This window comes from Haemaphysalis longicornis, unplaced genomic scaffold (genome assembly GCF_048455015.1).
Source record: "Haemaphysalis longicornis isolate Haplotype H1 unplaced genomic scaffold, Haemaphysalis longicornis Haplotype H1 scaffold_3, whole genome shotgun sequence".
In the NCBI taxonomy this organism is placed as follows: domain Eukaryota; kingdom Metazoa; phylum Arthropoda; class Arachnida; order Ixodida; family Ixodidae; genus Haemaphysalis; species Haemaphysalis longicornis.
This window is the reverse complement of record NW_027526335.1, coordinates 120,948,329-120,967,112: the sequence shown is the minus strand read 5'-3', so window position 1 is coordinate 120,967,112 and position 18,784 is coordinate 120,948,329. Positions and strand designations below refer to the sequence as shown.

The 18,784-nt window shown below is 48.1% G+C and overlaps 1 protein-coding gene across 1 annotated transcript in view; it reads right to left on the bottom strand.

Moving 5' to 3' along the window:
- The window catches only part of LOC144175049 (uncharacterized), a 98,751-nt gene that overhangs the window by 8,858 nt on the left and 71,109 nt on the right, over positions 1 to 18,784 (bottom strand). Inside the window, exons 2-3 of the mRNA XM_077704087.1 lie at positions 15,359 to 15,463; positions 1,414 to 1,566 (exon numbers count right to left, since the gene is read on the bottom strand). Of these exons, the coding sequence (XP_077560213.1) occupies positions 1,414 to 1,566; positions 15,359 to 15,425 (220 nt within the window). The 5' untranslated portion in view covers positions 15,426 to 15,463. The remainder of the gene's footprint in view (positions 1 to 1,413; positions 1,567 to 15,358; positions 15,464 to 18,784) is intronic.

The window sequence follows — 18,784 nt, the reverse complement described above, 5'->3', positions numbered from 1 at the left end:
GAAACTTGTGCCCACCAAAATCTTCATTTCCACACCAAATTGCGCACCCAGCTCCGGCCAAATTAACGGACTAAGGAAAATTTAACTATCGCCGTGTAGCCTACGGGAATTGGTGACTAAGGAAACTTTAACTATCGCCGTGTAGCCTACGGGAATTGGAGTTAAGTCCAAAGGGGCCTACGTAAAGTTGCCCACGTCATCGGTGTAAATAAAGTGTACTCTCTCTTTCCTCCCTCATTTCGTTGGACGCAAAATCGACCAAATAACACATAGCTCAACGTTAGCCTCGTTCCTGTAGAGTACATAGCGAACCAGGAACCGCGGGCAGCATATAGTGAGCAGCGCGCTGCAAAACAAAACGCGGGAATATGCCAGTGAGGTGGTCCAGAAAAGGGTGGAACTGGTTTGTTCAGCCAGCATTCCTAGAGTGGACATATAACATACAAGCCTTTACTACGCTTTTTGTCATCTGGAGAGATGTTCCCGCCACCAAACACATCTCGCCCCTGCAAAAAATATTTTATTAAAGCAAAGCTTTACTACTTTCGTCGAGCGAGTTCGCCGCGGATGCGAAAATTCACCTTTTGACCTGAGACACACCTCCTGCGACACACCCCTCGAAGCGCATCGCGTGATTCGCAGGGCCCGCTTTCGGCGCTGCGCACAAGGTCCCGTTTTCAGTCGTTCTGCTCAACTGATCAGCTGAGCGGCGCGCGGTTGCGGGCGCTCAGCTGATCGGCAGCCGACCAATCCCTCCGCCTCCCACGCATGCGTCGCTGGGTCGTCTCGGGCAACCCGACTCATCTTGCGCCCGGCGAAGAACACCGTGTTCACCGCGAATGAAAGCGAGGCGGGCCTCATTCTGTGAGCGTTGCACCGCGGGACTGAACGGCGCTGATTTGTGGTTGGCAATACAGCTGTGGTCGGCAATAAAAGTTAACCAAGCGAAACCAAGACTCACACAGACTAAGCCAACCTTTTGATTTGCATATCCAAGGTTAGGTGAGCTAAGCAGCATCCATTTTTCCCCTTCACGTAATAAGAAGCGTGTGATTAAAGTTGTGCTTGTGAGCTGACGAAGGAGAAATGACAAGCAAAAATTCTGACTCTGCATCACTAATGCCAGGTGAAGAAAATAATGTATTCTTCTGCGAAAAATGCAAGATATGTCTTTGCTGTTGTTACGTATGCACATAAGCGCGAGTGTATCTAGTAACTACCCTATAGAACACACACGCGGTGATTAAAATTCCTGTTATTCTCGTAGGCAACATTTGGTCGGGACGAACCTCGAATAAAACAGCCAGCCCCGGCATGCAGTCAGAGTTACCTGGCACGAACAAGGAACAGACGCGCGCGCGGAATCACGCACACGCAGACTCTTGAATATCAGGAAAGATGGGCCTCGGTTACCGTTAAGGTCGTTCTGTGAGAAAAACTCGCATCCATGCTCGCAGTCATGGGCGAAGTTCTTCTCCCGGTCAAAGTTGGCGTGCGTGCAGTGGTCTGTGCGGTTGGCCTGGTTCCTCGGTGACCAGCTGCAGATGAAGCACTGGACAGCCTCACCTGCAGAGAGCAAGAAGAGAGCGCAAGGAAAAATAAAATAAAGGAGAACACTCAGGTCTTAATCATTCCTAAAAAGAATTTTAGGACACCCAGGCACTTCTTATGAGCTGTGAACGCACAAGCAGCATTAATGCCCACTTGTGGAAACAGAGATGTTCCTCGCAGGTGAAAGGAAGCGAAAGGGCGCCGCGAAAGCCCCCTGGATTGCTGGGGACTGCTGAGCCGCTGAGTGAGGGAGAGGGGAGCTAACGTCTGGCCGACGCATACCCGCTTCAACACTTCCCGCTGCGGTCTTTTGTTTGCGGCGGTAACACGTGTGAGAGTGCTGTGCCACTGAGATTAGCAGGACGACTGCTGAATCATCGGCACCCGCAAGCTTAAAGGCTCATTCCCACTGGCGATTTGCCTCGTCGCGGGATGGCGCGCGTCACGCCGTCACTTGCGCGTCACTTGCGATGAGCGATGGTGCGACTGCGTTCAGCGCAGCTGCTTCCCGACTTGTACGACCTCCTTGGTGCGTCAACCATTCGCAGTCAAAGAAAATTATGTTACATGAGCGCGACAAAAGCAGGTAGAAATCAAACTAAAACACATGCTACTAACCTGGAACAACGCTGAAAGCATTGCGGGTTGCGGGAGGAGCAGAAATAACAAACTCAAGAAGGCTCTTTTCAACATATTATTGCACGAAGTAATGCACACGCCGCTTGCTTTCACGCCACAACACCCGCATCACGGCCCACAAATTTCGCTTCTTTTCACAGGCGCAAAGTTCTGACGCCTCCGAAATCTACGCGTGTTTACCAGTCGTCGATAGAAGTACGAAGAGGCTGCAAGTCAACCTACCGTCTCGCTATCCACATATATACGATGATTACTTGCTTTTACAATCCCTACACGTTTCTCCACACTGAGTTCCACGCTATTCGTTGATTAGTGCACGCGTACGCTGAAGCCACTGGCCAAAGAACCGAAACGCACGGGAAGTTGCTTGCTGGCCCGACCCGGCTGGTACAGCGATAGCGGGCCAAGCGCTGGCCGAGCAAGTCCAGCGGCGGCGGCTCGCCCGCCCGCCGCCGTTTGCATTGCCGGATGTAAACAAACGTTTCGTTTCCGGCTACGTCGCCCTACTCCGCGGCCATGATTGGCTATCCGGTTTTGCGGGGCAATCCGGAGCAATCTGCTCCGCGGCCTCCGCCGTCGCAAAGCGACGAAAAGCGACGGCCGGGGGCCCAATTCTCCAAAACGACGGGCCGTCGCTTTGAAACGACGAGGTAGCGCCATTGAAATGTATGTGTTCTGGGGTTGGGGCCGTCGCTTTGAGGTGCTCAGCGGGAAGTAGGAGCTGCAAGAAAAGCACTGTCGCTTCGCATCCTTGCCACAGTGCTTTTCTTGCAGCTCCTACTTCCAGCTGAGCACCTCAAAGCGACGGTCCCAACCCCAGAACACATACATTTCAATGGCGCTACCCCGTCGTTTCAAAGCGACGCCCGTTTTTTAGAGAATTCGGCCCCGGCTCATCGCTTTGCGACGTCGCGTTTCGTCGCGCGACGAGGCGAATCGCGAGTGGGAATGTGCCTTTACGCAGCAACGTGAGCCTTTTCTTTGCTTTCTCGTATATTTCTGAGGCACACGTTACGCAGGCACGATGCGTTCTGTGCAAATCGCTTTTCAATGACTGTTTTTTTTTATCATCGATTTCTTCACGCTTGCGCATTAAAAAGTTCTTGTAGAGCCGCCACCATAATCATTAAGGACAACAACAATGAGAGAGAGAGAGAGAGAGAGAGAGAGAGAGAGAGAGAGAGAGAGAGAGAGAGAGAGAGAGAGAGAGAGAGAGGCTCTTTAATGTGAACTGGTGAGGTCAACCCTGCTAGGGACAAGGCTTGCTACACCAGATGGGGGGTGACTACGTTGATCAGTGGTGAATATTAGACATTAGGGTTACAGCAGGAAGAAGACAAACAAAAAAGGTTGAAAAAAAAGAAAGTAAAAACAAGAGAATGCTGCCAGCAGAGTCCTTACATAAAAATACAACTGAAAAGAGAATAATTTATGTAAACACTGGAACAAAATGAAAAGTAAGCGACGCGAAAAAAAAGAGTAACAACAACAACCCAAGAAAAATAAATAGATGAACGCCAGTGACACCAACACAAGCAATGTAAATAGATGAACGCCACAGTGCGAAAGAGTAGATATCGCGACACACTTGCTCTCTCTGTGATCTACAGAAATTTGTCTAGTTCAGTGTCTCGTAGGAACTGGAGTAGAACGTTTGTACAAACAATCAAATGAAATTCCGCCGCGTCGGAGTGTCAGTGATTTAAACAAGGTGGCAGTAAACCAAAACGGAACCCTGCAAAGGAACCAGCTCTAAAAAAACGATAAATTACACACGCGCCAAGTTCGCGCGAAATTCCTGCTTTGCGATGCTCCCAACGGAATCAATTTCGAGGGATCAATTGCTCTCGTTCTAGCTTGCTTATAACTAGTACTATCACCAGAGTGGCGTGAGTTTTGACAGAAAGCGGAGAAGAAGCATGACCGGATACTGTCAGTCATGGTTACAAAATACGAGCTACAGAGTGTAGTCAGTAGATGTGTAAATTGCTGAAGTATAGAGACCTGTAAGAACAGCTATTTACGAGCCAGGAACTCGTAAGGAGTTGGAGGAGGCTGCGGGCGTCAGTGAACATCTGGTGTGCTAACGGCCTAAACGAATTGCGGTTGCTTTCAAGAGAGCACGGCACCGATTCGATAGCGCAGTGGGCATGGCAACTGTAAATCTTCCACAGGTTTTTGTTTAATATTTTCTTAGGTCGTGGAGTGCTCTCCCTGTAATACCTGTGAAACTAAATCCCAGTGTTCCAGTTATCTTCTTAAGTTATCTTCTTAAGTCTTCTTTCTAAGTATACCCCAGTTATCTTTTCAAGTCAGTGGGAAGAAAGTTTAAACTCGGACACCGACACACACACACAAAAATGGTTTTCTGACTTGCATTTTGTGTGATTGTGCATTGCATCATTGCCGAAGAGAAGTTAATGGTTCGATACGAACACAAGGGCGATGCGGTCTTAACTGCATTGCCTGACCTGAATTCTTTATTCCATGCTAGCAAAAACTTGACCACTGCCTATCTCCCACCCAATGCTTTTTTTTTTTAAATTCTCGTCGGCTGTTCGCCACTCAAGATTGTACGTAAGCGACGTTTATAAATTAGCCAACGAAGGGATCAACCCGAGGCTGTCATCAGCTTTACTGTGGTGGTGCCTTGCGGATTCCTTCCTCTTCTTTAGCATCCGTTGGCTGAACACGCGCAGTAATTAGCCAGGATGACCAGGCTAACCAGGTTGAGCTTTCATGCTAACAACGCGGCAGCTGCACTTATTTTTGTACAGCCTTGCATGATATTTCTGTTCTTCTTATCATGAACCAGATGGGCCCAGCTGCTTCGTTGACGAGGTAACAGACTGTTGCCTATTGCTACAGCGCGAAGTTTAAGAGAAAAAATCTAAACATAAAACGACAACGTAAACTAACGCAATTCCCCTCATTACGTCTTTCCCGTCAGCTTGCACGCGTTCGCAAAACTTTCCCGTTAGTACTGTTCTTTCGCGCGGCAGGCTTAAACACGGATTACCAGCCCCCGTCTGCCTTCGTCCCGGCGCATCCGGCAGGCCCATAGCGACTGGCGCGGCGACTTTATGGCGAGCAGGCCGGTGAGTCCATCTTCGCGAATGGCCAGCCCTCCCCAACTCCAATGCCGCCGGATTGCGTCATCGGGGGCACCTGTTTTCCGTCACGCAACCTGACGGTGCGTCCGAGCTGACCTCACGCCGGGGATACATCAAACGTGGGTGTGCCCCGGCAGCGGCGTTTACAGCCTCCGGCCGGCTTTGGCAGGACGGGCCGCGGGCGACGCCCACCTCGCTGCTTGCACGCCGTCCACACGGACGTTTTATTCATTCAGTGCATAATTAATACGTAAGCCGACCACGTGCGCAGCTGGACGGCCTGGTGGCAGGAACGTCGTCCACCCCTCGTCCCAACGGGCCGCCAAATTGGTGCGAGCAAGAAACAGCTCGCTGAAGACATCTGGCGGATTTCAAAGATTTAAAAAGCGCGAAAGAAAAGGAAAGCAGAGGGGAAAAAAAGTTCGAGGTTGGTGACGAGGACGACGACTCGTTAGAAGACGATGACGCGTCTCTTGCTTACCAGTTGTGCGTGGGGTGAACACCAAATTGCAGTGCGCCGAAATCATTACTTTATGTGCAGGAACGACAACACAGGAAGAAAAGTAAGTGAGAGGGTGCTCAGGTATTACGATTAGTTTGCTGAAGTGGCGCTAACAACGTTTATGTCAAAGCAAATGTTCAAACTCTTCTGCACTTGTTGAATGAAAACTGCATTGGAGGCTTAGCAGCGCGAAAAAACGTATTTAAGAGTAATTCTACTTTACTAAGGCGGATGACCAGCGAAGCTGTTCAGAAAAAAAATCACGCACCGCTCCGTCTAACGACGACGATGATTGAACGTGAAGATTTCACGTGAGCGATTCCTTTGTTGTCGTCTGGGCTTCAACTTTGACCCTTACGCACTCGATTTCGAACAAAGAAAGCGGCGCACGATTTTTATGCTTAATTTAGAAAGTCCATGCACCACTCTCCAAATCCGGTCTGCTTCAGCGTGTTGCCTTTTGAAGATGTTAATCGGGTGCCATATGACGTTTTTGTTCTCCTAGGATTGTTTAGCTTGTGGAAGTGCCACCTGACTGATCGGCATGCGGAACCCCCTAGGCCGACCAAGTGCATTTTTCGGCAACAGGCGGCGTTGGTGCGGAGCGTGTATGCTGCGCCGAGTGATCCACCGGAGTGGCTACCTCTTTTGGATGCGTGCCTTTGCCTGCCTGAGTTTTAAAATGGTGCCGATCTTTGTTGGAGTGACGTCCTTAACGTTTGCTGTATATTAGTGCTTGTATTGTATGTTAATTGTCTTGTCTGAGTTTTTTTTCTAAACTTTTCATGCATTAAAGAAGAAGAACGGATGGCGCAACTGATGGTGAACGGATGGCGCAAGAAGAACGGATGGCGCAAAAAAAACGGATGGCGCAACTGGGAGGACGTCGGCTTCACAACGCGATGGACCCAGGTTCGATTCCGACAACGGGAAACGTTTTCTTCTTGGGGCGCTTCCAGAATCATCATCATCATCGTCAGATAAAGTTGGCTTTCCTGCAGTGCGTTTTTGACGCAGCACACGCCTTCAGTGAGACATAGAAACTTGGCTTTAATACACATCACACACATGGGTAGAGGATGTGCACGAACTTATGTTTCTCGTCATTGGGTAATGCCAGGGTCTAGGGCTTGGTGACTACTAAGTTAAAATTTGAAGCAGACAAATATAGGGGGTTCCATCTCCCTCCCGTAGAACCCCATATATTGGCAGCAGACGAGAGATCCACAATATTTGCAAGATCGCTATGAGATACCTGGCTATAAAAAAATCTGCAGAAATTCGGAGAAGGGTCTCTTAATGCGTAGCATTCATATGCCGCTTGTCTAGAGTTTCCGTTCTTTACCAAAAAATACGGCATGAGTGGCGAAACACTTTAAATTATTTTACCAAAGTTTCCTTTTGTTTCTTTTGGCCAATGATATAAATTTACGCCATTATAGCAATCAAGTGCCTTTACTTCGCTAATTATGTATTTTTGTCTGAAGAACCAAGCCGTACTGAAGAGTTGGTCCATTTACGCTATTTTATGCGTATTTCCAACCTTCTTTCGCGGACTTTTTTCGTTTACTCTTCGGTTTTTGGGGGGAGATGTACGGGATGCACTCCTTATTTGTTTGTCAGATTGTTTTTGTGAAAATTTTATATTTTCTATTTTTCTTATTTTTTGAGTTTCTCAAATACTGTTCGACCGATTATCTCCATTTACGCTATTATGACATCCACAGGTGTTACTGCCGCCAAATGCGCATTTCTATGGAAATGCAGGGCGTTACACGGTCCTGGCTGTGGGGGTACTCGGCAAAGAATGCTACCTACGCATTAAGGGGGACTCACCTGTCAACCTTCGTATGGGAGTTTCTACTTCCTGACTCACGCACGTAAAAAACCATCGGGCACCAATACCAAAAGCTTTACAAATACATATCAGCGTTCATAACGGCCTAGTTTGCGTATTTTGGAGATATGTCACTTCTGTATTGAAATAAAGAAATAAAACTATCGCTGATGATGCTGATGTTGATGCTTAGTGGCTTCCCCTTTGTAATAGGGTGGCGTTGCACAGCGGCCTTAGTCGCAACGCCACTGTACAATCACCTCGCCAAAAAATACAAACAAAATAAATAAGAAATATTATGTCAAAATAAAAAGAAGATACTTTTACGAAATTTTTGTGCTAGACTGACTTCTTTGTTTGCATGTCTTCCCAGATTGTTCTCTGCTCTTTTCCCACCAACATCCTAACCTTCTTTTACTAACCTCTACTGCTGTCCAGTTCACTTTTCCGCTAACCTTAAAGCCAAGGGTTTCCGGAAGCTGGATGGCTCCATCACTGAGGACTGGACGGATACTTTTGCACTCCGTTACAATATGTGGCATGGTTTCTGACTCATTTCCGCAGCCTGCGCATAGTTCTTCCTGTAGCGGCTCGCGGATAAGCGTATTTGTCCGCAAGCAACCCGCTCGGGCTTCAAAAAGCAATGCACTCCCTTTGGTATTATCGAATAATTTTTCCCTCGTGATCTCCTGCTTCCCGCTTGCTAGGCAGCTAGCGCCATCTAGTGAGAACCGGAGAAACGAAAATGCGTTTCTTGTTTACTCTTTATCTCAGTAATGAAGTGATAGATTTTTAAATGAAGCAAACAAGGCCGTTTGGAACATTTCTATGAATTTGTAAGAGCTTTCGTATCGGTACACGATGCCTTTTAACCACGTGGGTCAGGAATTCGTTACTGCCATAGAAATGCGATCAGGTGAGTTCCCGTTAAAAGTAAGAGAAATTAACCAAACTGACACGGTGACACGTCGAGTGTGTTGGGGGCGCGGGACACGTTGCCATGCTGACAAGTAGAAGCGCGGAGCACGAGCTGCCGCTTCCTGTACGGGTCTTGCGACTCTCGGCACCGTCCCTACGCGTTTTAAACAGAGCATGCAGCCAGTGGTGGTGGCAAAGATGTAGGATCGGAAATGCCGGCGACGAAGGTACGATACCGTTAAACCGCAGATGGAGCGACACGTCGCCGACGCCGCTTGATTTTTTTTATTATTATTATTATTCAAAGTTTGCCCTGCGGCATAACAGTGCACAATTCACAGGTACATGAACAAGTTTGCTTCTCGTATAAAGTCCGGAAGGTGCCGATGAAATGGTCCATGAACCCAACGCTGCAGGTCTGGAGGGCGGCCAGGGTGGAGGCCGGTTGCACGAAGGTGCCGTAATCGGATCTGATGCAGTCCGGGGCAGGTCCACAGAAAATGCTGCACATTCACATTCTGTACGGCGGAGTCGCAGAATGGGCAGGTAGAGTCGTATGGGCCGCGGTACTGCGATGGCCAAGAGGCAGTCAGAGACGGCGTAAGGGCCATCCCAACGCGAAACTTGACCGCTCAAACAAAGGGCTAAGCACGCGCGGCACGGTGTATACGTAGGACGTGCGAGAAACGTCGCTTTTCGAACTTCTGTAGCGGCAGCAAGGTGTGGGAATAGTGCCAGGCTTCGAGTTCGCGAGGTAGGGGGACGCGATGCGCTTGCACGTTTAAAGATCCACCGGTGAAGCTACAAATAATTTTTGAATTTATTTTTTGCCACCTTTTTGTTTTCTTCTCTCCTCCTGACACCCTTAGCCATCTCTGCCCATCTCTTTCCAAGAGTTGCGACGTCACAAAAATTACCAAAGCCTACCGCCTGGCTCGGAGGACCTTCCCACCTCCGGACCCGGGGTTGAGCCGGGCGGAGGCAGTGCTACTAAGACAGCTTCAAACCGGGTCCCTACCCACCCCGGCTCTGATGCACCGAATGTATCCGGAAGCATACCCTACTGCCATGTGCCAGCTCTGCTGCAGGGAGACTGCAGACCAGAAACACATCTTATGGAACTGTGTCACGAGCCCAATGGAAGCGAGGTCAAGAACCATCCCGCCACGGCTTGCAGAAGCCGCAAGGAGCTACACCTACGAAAATCAACACTGGGCCGTCCAGCAGGTCCTGCGGGCGCTCGCCAGGCATGAGACTCGCGAGTCGGCAACGGCGAGCTCACGTCTCGGATGAGTAGCCACCAGGACGACGCCGAGGCCCGCGTCGCGGCGCGTAAAAACGTCGTTCTGCCGGCCTAAATAAAGTTTAATCAATCCAATTGAGCTTCTAAGTAAACTACAACTGGACTACGAGGCGCTCCCTCCGTATGGGAGGGAAACGGGGTACCTTGAACGTGCTAGGAGATGTTGCAACACAGTCGTTATTAACTTTCGCCTGTGCAGGAAAAAGAAGTCTACTAGCATTATTAAATAATTACGCGCTACTTCCGCTGCTTGTCTTCTTTGTGTGTTTTTTCATGGCCAGACGTCGCGATGAGTAGCGAAATTGGGGCTGTCTTACGTCATTTTATTTAGCGCAAGGCCATGTTCGGGTATATGTGCGACTTAGGGTTTTGTTTAGTTATATCTGTTTTGTCCTTGGTTTCAGCTTATATGACATCGATTAACGCTCTTTTAACTGAAAAATGTACCACCTTCCCCAATTACGCGTTTTCGCGTAGGGGAACGACTTTACGTGGTTGATGCTTTTTTACGGTTTATTTCTCGTTTTATTTATTTTTATCGCTCTTTTCAGTTTCGCCCTGGTACCGCGAGAGCAATGTACAAGATATAATTCTTGATCTCGTAAATTAATTTTTAAATTTGTCTAATTTCTTATTTTGCCGTTTTCTGATTCTCCCACGAGTAATCTCAATTTATGCTGTTGTAAGTACTATATGTGTTAACTTTGCCAATTATGCACATTAGCGCAAATAAACATTAAGGCGTTACGTGGTTAGTGCTCTGAAGCTGCTTGGCGAACGGTGCTTACGCATTAAAGGCCTCGTTAGACCAGCGGTTACGGTTTGTTCCTGAGAAACCAGAAAAAAAAAAAAAACCGGGCAACATAATTTTGTTTTTTGTGACCTGGGCTCGGAAACACGTACCGTGATTGCCGCGACGAACAGATTCAGAGCTTCAGAGAATGTGCACACGGCGTACATTCGTTATAACAAAACCGTTGTAACAAAGCATTTGTTATAACAGAATATTGAGCTATCGCTATCGGCAAGCGAAGCGATGTCAATTTGGAATCAAGCGGTAATCAGCATTTCAGTGCGAGGAGCGACACGGCAAAAAAGGCAGTACCTAACCCTAGATGTGTAGTAGGCAATGAAAAACAGAACAAAACAAAAAACAGAGCTCCGCATAAGAGGTCGCGCATCTAGTAGCCCTAATATAGATGCTCTCGCGTCTATTTTTTCGCCATCCCTTAATACACCACCCCCACCCCTGCTCCCTCTAACGGTACATCCATAAATATCCATCGGCCAGCCCCACCTAATATCGGTCGAACAACCGCAGGGATGCCGTTGTTAAGCGGCCGTGTAAAACGCCACTCGAGCGACAGGCCGCGTGGCGATAAAGAACGCCCTTTTTACGACGGTTGTGGAGCTCGGGAAGCCCAAGAGCAGGGAGCGGCCAACCTTTCAGGCGAAACGTCACCAACGCGCCCCGGTGACAGATGACCCCGGGGCGTTCTGTACCAACGCGCTCCGGTCGACTCGTGCTTTCTTTTGCCCCGGGGTGTATATGTTGGTTTCATCCCGCGCCTCTATTTATTGCCTCTTCTGTTGTCGTCTGCTGGGTGTCCCTATAGACTTTAATCATGAGTTTCGTTTTCCTCTGCGTTTCCTCTCTCTTTTTTCTTTGCTAAGATAATCAATAAAAAAAAAAAACGCTTCTAGCATTCGCCTTGCCGTATGCCCAAGTGCTTTTCTTTTTGTGGAAAAACGTATTTTTTTCATCCCGTCTTCTTGTCTCGAAGGTTGGCCGCATTCTTTATTATCGTCTGCTAAGCGTCCTGGTATTATTGTTTCGTCTGCTGGGGCTTTGGTGTTGCGTCAGGTCCGACATGCGCCGCCTCTAACGCCATTCCCTAAACCCTCCGGGCCACAGGAGCATCTTTGTCATCGTTCCTTTCCTTTGTTTTAAATGGAGAGGCGCTCAAAGCCTGTTTGATCTCGGGGCTTTGAACCCCCGCCCTCTGGCCACTCAAGCAACGCAGTCTCTCCGTTCGTTCTTTCTTCTGCATCTTCGGCTCTTTACCGAGGCCTTCACGGCGGCGGAGGTCTCGCTTCGAGGGGCCTTTCGAATTCGGATTGCGCCAGGCATGTCGGATGGCGCCTCGCGCGCGTTCGACCCGCCCGCCGGGCGTGTTTTCCAGGACCTTCGTCTGTCGAAAGGAACGCGTCGCTGCACTTGAAACGAATGCGATTCGGAGTGGAGTGCGGAGGACAGCTGCCCGGGATGCCATTATCGAGTGCTGTTGACGTTTCGTTTCTCCCGATGTGACATTTCCCCGCACAATGGGAGTAACCGCCGCGGCGTGGTACTGACGCAGCAGATGGGGAGAGTATCAAGAAATCGATGTGAATCTTGAAAACAAATTAGCTGCAGAACTGTCTGTATTCTTGCCCGCTGAATTAGTTAGCAATAAAGTTTGGTTTGTGTCGTCTGAAAGGTCTGGACAGCGTTCCCAGAAGTCTTACGGATAATGGAGCAACTGAATCAGTTAGGGAAATAAAGTCTGAAGAAGTAAACTACACTTTTTCACCCGTCTACCTGAACAGAGCTATACGCATCCCCAGGAACGCCCTATTCGTGCTTCGGACAAGTATAATCTGCTGCAAGTCCTTGCTAGATTTCTTCTGTGATTTATCGAATGTTTATATACTCCAAGTTAATCTTGCATAATCATGATCGGATAAATGTTAAGTGCGGTGTTTTCTCTCTCTCTCTCTCTCTCTCTCTCTCTCTCTCTCTCTCTCTCTCTCTCTCTCTCTCTCTCTCTCTCTCTCTCTCTCTCTCTCTCTCTCCTTTCGTTGCAGCAGGAGCTCAGGTTGATTTTAAATTTGCAATACTGAATGCCTTGAAAGCTTAAGGGACTGCTTTATCTGTGCTCCGTTGTTGTTTAAGCCCACAACGATGGCCAGTAACAACGTTAATGGCGTGTTGAAAAATAGTGAAACCCGTTGTCTACGAAATGGTATTGGATATGTATATTATATTGTAGGGCATTATAATAATGGCTTGAAAGTAAAGCTCTTTCGGCATGGCCCAGAAATCTCGTAACCGATTCGCCCTCTCGCAATTCTTTTCTTTTTGGGCCTTGTACCTCTGACTTTATTCTAGAGGACTACTTCAATCCAATGAACAGAGAGTTTTCCTGCTGACGTGGCGCTGTAGCGTCTTGAAAAACAGCTGTGCTGCTCTAGCGGTTATTCGGTTATCTTTAGATTATTTCACCGTATGATATACAGCGCTAAAGTCAAATGACTCAAGCGTACAACCAACACAAACAAATAAGGCGTAAGAAATTTTGCCGCAGAGGATTGGCGTTTGCGTTGATCGTAATCTTAGATTAAATGGACACTATCACAACTAAATTCAGACCCAGCGAAAATACGCATCGGGGTGGCATAGACAGCGGCCCCAAGCGCCGCTAATTTAGAGCACGGCCGCTTGTGTACAGCTTTTCTGATGGAAGCCAAGGACAACAACAAAAGAAAAAAAACAAGACGTCGGTGCAAACCACGCTAGGCTCAGGTTCAATAAAAAAAATTAAACAAGAACAAGACAAAACCTGCGGTAGGAACTAATCTGAAGTAACTTACTGTGCATCGCGCACTTTGCATTCCGGGTTTAACTGCCGCGCACAAGACCTCAATTTAGGGAGATTGGATTTGGAATTTAAACCCGAAAATCCATTCTTCATGTTATGATTATCCGCCGTATTGTAATAAGTACGTACACATATTTTAAAAGAATACGCGCGATTTTAGATTAGTAGCTAAATTAATGGGAACTACCCAACAAGAAACCTCTTAATCACCCAGCTTCAACCACGTATACGTTACGTGTGTCGTCTCGATTTCAGGGTTGCGTATACCTCTGAGGCCGCACACGGACAAGTGGATGCATCATTTTTCCGTCCCCCCCCCCTCCCCCCCTCTCTTTGTTGTTTTCTGGCCCCGTCACTGGCATATGATTCACGAAGCCATAAACTACATCCTTGTGTACGTGGCCCTTTTTTGTTTCACACTTCGAGTTCACACAAGCCCACCCGCACGCCGCTGAAGCTTAACTCCTGCGGCAGCGCCGACGACACTTCAACGACCACAACTATCCCTCCCCTCGCTCGCAGTCCCCCGCAGTTCCCCATTTCCTAAACGAAAGCCCTCTGCAGGGAAGCCGTATCCACACACCCCTGCATCTCCCACTCCTTTTGTCGCGCCCTGTCAGCGCGAGATCCTTCTCCACCGCCGACATTACAGACTCCCTATATACAACCTCTCTGCGTTCGTGTATATATCCATTAGCGTATATATCTTACGTATATATCTATCTCTATATATACCCTACCGACCCGTGGGGGGCATTGGTGTCGCGGAACCGAAAGCGAGTGCTCTGAATATAGCTTTCCAGGCTGATTTATGACGAGACGAGGCGCTTATATCTCTTAACCCTGATGCCTGCTTTCGTCTTTTCTTTGCCCCGTTTTGGAGACGTAAAAGTTTTGCCGGCGCGAAGATGTAGAGCGACGGGAGCACATATGCGAAAGCGGCACACACGGGCGGCTGTTCTTTTTCATTTTCTTGCGGTTTTTGACTGCGTAGCGCCTTCCAGAGCGGGAATATGGAAATTAATGGCTTTCCATACGCCGCGGTAGATTACAAACTCGACGGGGAAGAGTAGACACGTGGAGGTTCGTGAAAAGAAAAAAAATATATGGTAAAAATGTTTAAATGTCTTTGGAGTAGTGAACCAAGAAGGCAGCACGAAAGAAAAGGATCAGTATGGAAGCCTTACTCTTGCAGACTATATGGACGCGCACTCGGGCGAGGTTCTCATAGATTTATCGCCTAGGAATATTGTTTTCTCGAGTATATACAAACTGCGGTTCGTGTAACACTTTGCGTCAGCAGTGTGTTTCTTATGCTTAACGGTGGAACCATACTCGCATTGCTGCAGAATAAAACAGAAATGAATGGATGGTTGAACGAATGATTATATTTATTCATACGGACAATGAATAATCTCCCAGTCGTTTTTCACAGTCATGTTTCTCTCGCGAGTAAAATCGTTAGTGTTTCATGAATATGCCCACACAGCTTTTTCCCTGTACATCAAGGTGATGTGATAACTGCTTCAAGAATTTAAAATTCTGCGGCTCGCTATTACATCCGCAAAGATTTTTCCCGCACATATTAATGCGAAGAAACAAAACGTCGATGGCATCTGGTCGGAGTAAAAGCGTCTGCTGATGACAGAACGGCAAACAACATTGCAACGCATTGTGATGTCATTGCTGTAGTTCCAGAGGCGGCCACAAAGGGCGCTGTTGCGTTTGTTTCAAAGCTTTTCCGAACAAACTGACGCGGTAAACTTGCGCTGAGCTGTGGAACAGAACGGGTGTAGATAGATCACCCAATGCAGCTGCAAAAAAAAAAAAAAAAAAAAAAACAACGGTGCTCACCTGTCGTTAACAGAAGAAGAAACGTCGAAAGGAAGAGAGCCACGGCCAGCGTCGACACCTGAGCCATTCTGGGAAAGGCGGCTGCTCACTGCGGCTTGCCAGGTACTGGGAAAAAGAGAGAGAGATACAGCTTAAAAGGGCACGGGGACAAAATAACGTCACAACGTGCGGACCTCAGTTTCAACTATAGGTGGACTTTCGGGGGCACTGCGGACACCGATAAAAAACTTTACCATCCCTTCCAAAAGAAAGAGAAGCGCGAAAGTTCTCTGACATCAAAACTGCGTCAAAGTGCGTCAAAAGCATCGCTAAAAGGGCACCCAACAACCTTCGCTGAAAGTGCGTCCAATCGACCTTCCCAGACCCCAATCGCAAACGAACAACGAAACCATGCGACGATTTTTCGCGCACTAAGGAAGCGCATCTACGAACTATCTAAATGTATGTCAATACGAGGTCTTTGAGATAAAGATCTACTATTGTACTCTTCCTTCATGATCGATGCCTGTATTGTCTTATCTCTAGAACCGTTCCTTTTCGCGATTTTCACGTAAATAGTTTTGACACAATGGGAGCCCAGCTTCACGCACGCGCCGTGTGTCGAGAGATCTTATCAGAGCTTTTCAGTCGACCAACCGGTCTACGGGGAAATGCACTAGTGTTCTGACCGAACGCCATCGGTCTCACAAGAAAGCTTTCCCTTAAAAACTAAAACTGGCCTGAGTGCAAATGCTTTTAGTAACTTTCAGTTAGGAGGTGAATGGAATCAGCAGGGAAGCATGTCGTATCGTTTCATCATTTCCTTCTATAAATCCGCAACCTTTAAAGAGATAAGGAGCCAGCCGAGTTCATTAGTCTATATCGGTGACAGGTCAATTCATCAGCTGTCCTATGTGTGTTTCTTGTGCTTTTTTAAAATATAATCATGAACCAGCTCGCGCTACAACAAGCCTTATTACACCAACCGTGCAGCACATTTTTTTCATCTTTTTTCGAAATCCTAAATGCTTGTAGAGCGTAGTCAACCAACACATCCAGTAGTTATATTAGGAGTCGCAAAGTATACCTCGGCCAAAAATTACTGCTCTGTGCCCACCAGATAACCTCGAAACTTGCTCAAAAGATTTTTCTCTCTTCCCCGGTCTTCTCGTCTTTCGACCGCTGCAGTTACGTCATTACAACAGTGTAGAGGCTATTGGCCCGCTTTCCTTCTGTTGCAGCGATGAACGCTTTCGATAGCCGCAAAAGCAAAGCAGAAACGCAAGGTGTACCTGCTACCACGAGCAGACCACGCAGTGCCGCTCCTTGCTGGCGATAACTATGGCCAGATTGAAAAACTCTGCTATGGCTTTCGCAGTGCTTCGAGACGCGAAAGAAAGAGTGAAAGCGTTTATCGAAAATGTTGCAGAGTTCCTTAAGTCGTCGAAATATTTGAGCAGAAGCACGTGGTGCAAAGGTAAGGGCAAGCAAGAGAAAAAATACGAAGTGCTGAAAACAAGAGGACGTAAGGCGATTGGGATGTGACGCAATGTCCCATCGGTGCCATCTCCAATAGCTTTCCTCCAGTCTCGGGGTAAAAGAGGTGCGTGCTTCATGTTTTCCTCCCTGCCTTCAGGTACGCTCGCTGACTCAGACGCGGAAAGCCGAGGGCGTTCCCATATTACTGACCACAAGTGTGTCGGTGCGGGTTCGTAGCATTCACGTGACGGCAGCGTTTCAGTCACTCCTCCCTTAGTAGTATAATAACAGCAGAGCTGTTTAGGCCGACACAAATCCGTCCGGCGTAGACAGAAAACCGTGAGCGCACGTGAGCACGTGCCTCGCGGCGACCGCCCGGCGTCGACCAGGGTTTGCGCGTGCGCTTACTCCACATGAGGATCCCCCGCCTTGCCTTCGTCGTCGTCGTCGTCGTCGTCGTGTAGTGACCGGCGCGCCATGGGTCTGCAACGTCGAAGACGATGACGACGAATCTGTCCACCCATCCCTTCACAATCCACACGTGGAAACGGCCACCGGACCAGCTGACGAAGAATTAGAGGTCTACCGAGGCGAGGACGCTCTACAAGAGGATTTCCCTTACGTGGCTGCGCCGTCGGAAGGCGGCGACGAAATGAATGACGACGATTAACTGTCTTTTCTTTGCCGTCCAAAACTGCTGGGGTCCGGCTGCTCCCTCTCTCCTGGGATCCGCTGTCAGTGTGGGGGAAAAGCTATGTCCATCCGCAGCTGTGCTGTCTCTTTAGCCTTGCACCACTGGTGCAACATGCGCAATTTTTTTTCACAATAAAAATCGCATTGCTAAGTTCATTGATATATTATCACACGTCGTAATACGATTAGTCTATCCAAACGCACTTTAAGGCACACTCGTCGGATCGTTCAACGAATCAATGTCGCGATGTCATTTTTAGTATGTTGTAGCTGCCACCGATCAACATAAATAAGCCCTGTGGCCATCCGGAGACATTATTTAGGCGACGGCATCATGTTACTTAATACCGGCCCTGACTGTCGATATTACACTTGGCTTCGATAGCATGCCTTTGGGCAGCAAGTTATCTGGCGTAGGGCAACGAATTCATTCGGTGTCGATTACATGTAGAATTTGGTTTAGCATGGGACAGGGAGAAGTGATGTGATGCACATGTGCGCAAGAGTAGGCTCAGATTTGCAGGCGTCCATTTTCCAGGATTGAGAGAGAGAGAGAGAGAGAGAGAGAGAGAGAGAGAGAGAGAGAGAGGAGAGGAGAGAGAGAGAGAGAGAGAGAGAGAGAGAGAGAGAGGAGAGAGAGGAGAGAGAGAGAGAGAGAGTCCGAAAAGCAAATGTCGCTTTCTTGTCTGGAAGTGTAAAACAATCATACCGTGCCATTAGCGAGGGACAAAGCAGACGGAAAGAGAGGAGAGAGAGAGAGAGAGAGAGAGAGAGAGAGAGAGAGAGAGAGATGAGAGAGAGAGAGAGAGAGAGAGAGGAGAGAGAGAGGAGAGAGAGAGAGAGAGAGAGGCTCTTTATTAGAAGAGAAAGCCGAGATGTTTGCCGGAATTGCGACACCGACATGCTACTCGACGGGGGAAAGGTGAGGGGGAAAGAAAAGGGTCCATAGGTTACAGGGCAGAAGAAAGAAGAAAGAGAAGAAATAAAATAAGGTGAAATATAAAGAATGACGTTCAGTTTGTGAGTAGTGGGATTAAAAAGTAAATTTTATTATGTGCGTTGGTCTCTCGCAGCGGGCTTGTATGACCCTGTCGCCTACGAACACAAACCAAAAACGGCAATACAAAACATACCGCAGCGTCGCGGAGGTTGTTCCGACCACACTTTGCGTTCAATAAAAGTTCGGATAAGCAAGAATTTCTCTCACGCAATGGCAGCTAAGACCCTTTTCCTCAATTACGTCGCACTTCTTTGATAGCGGAACTGACGCGGGGA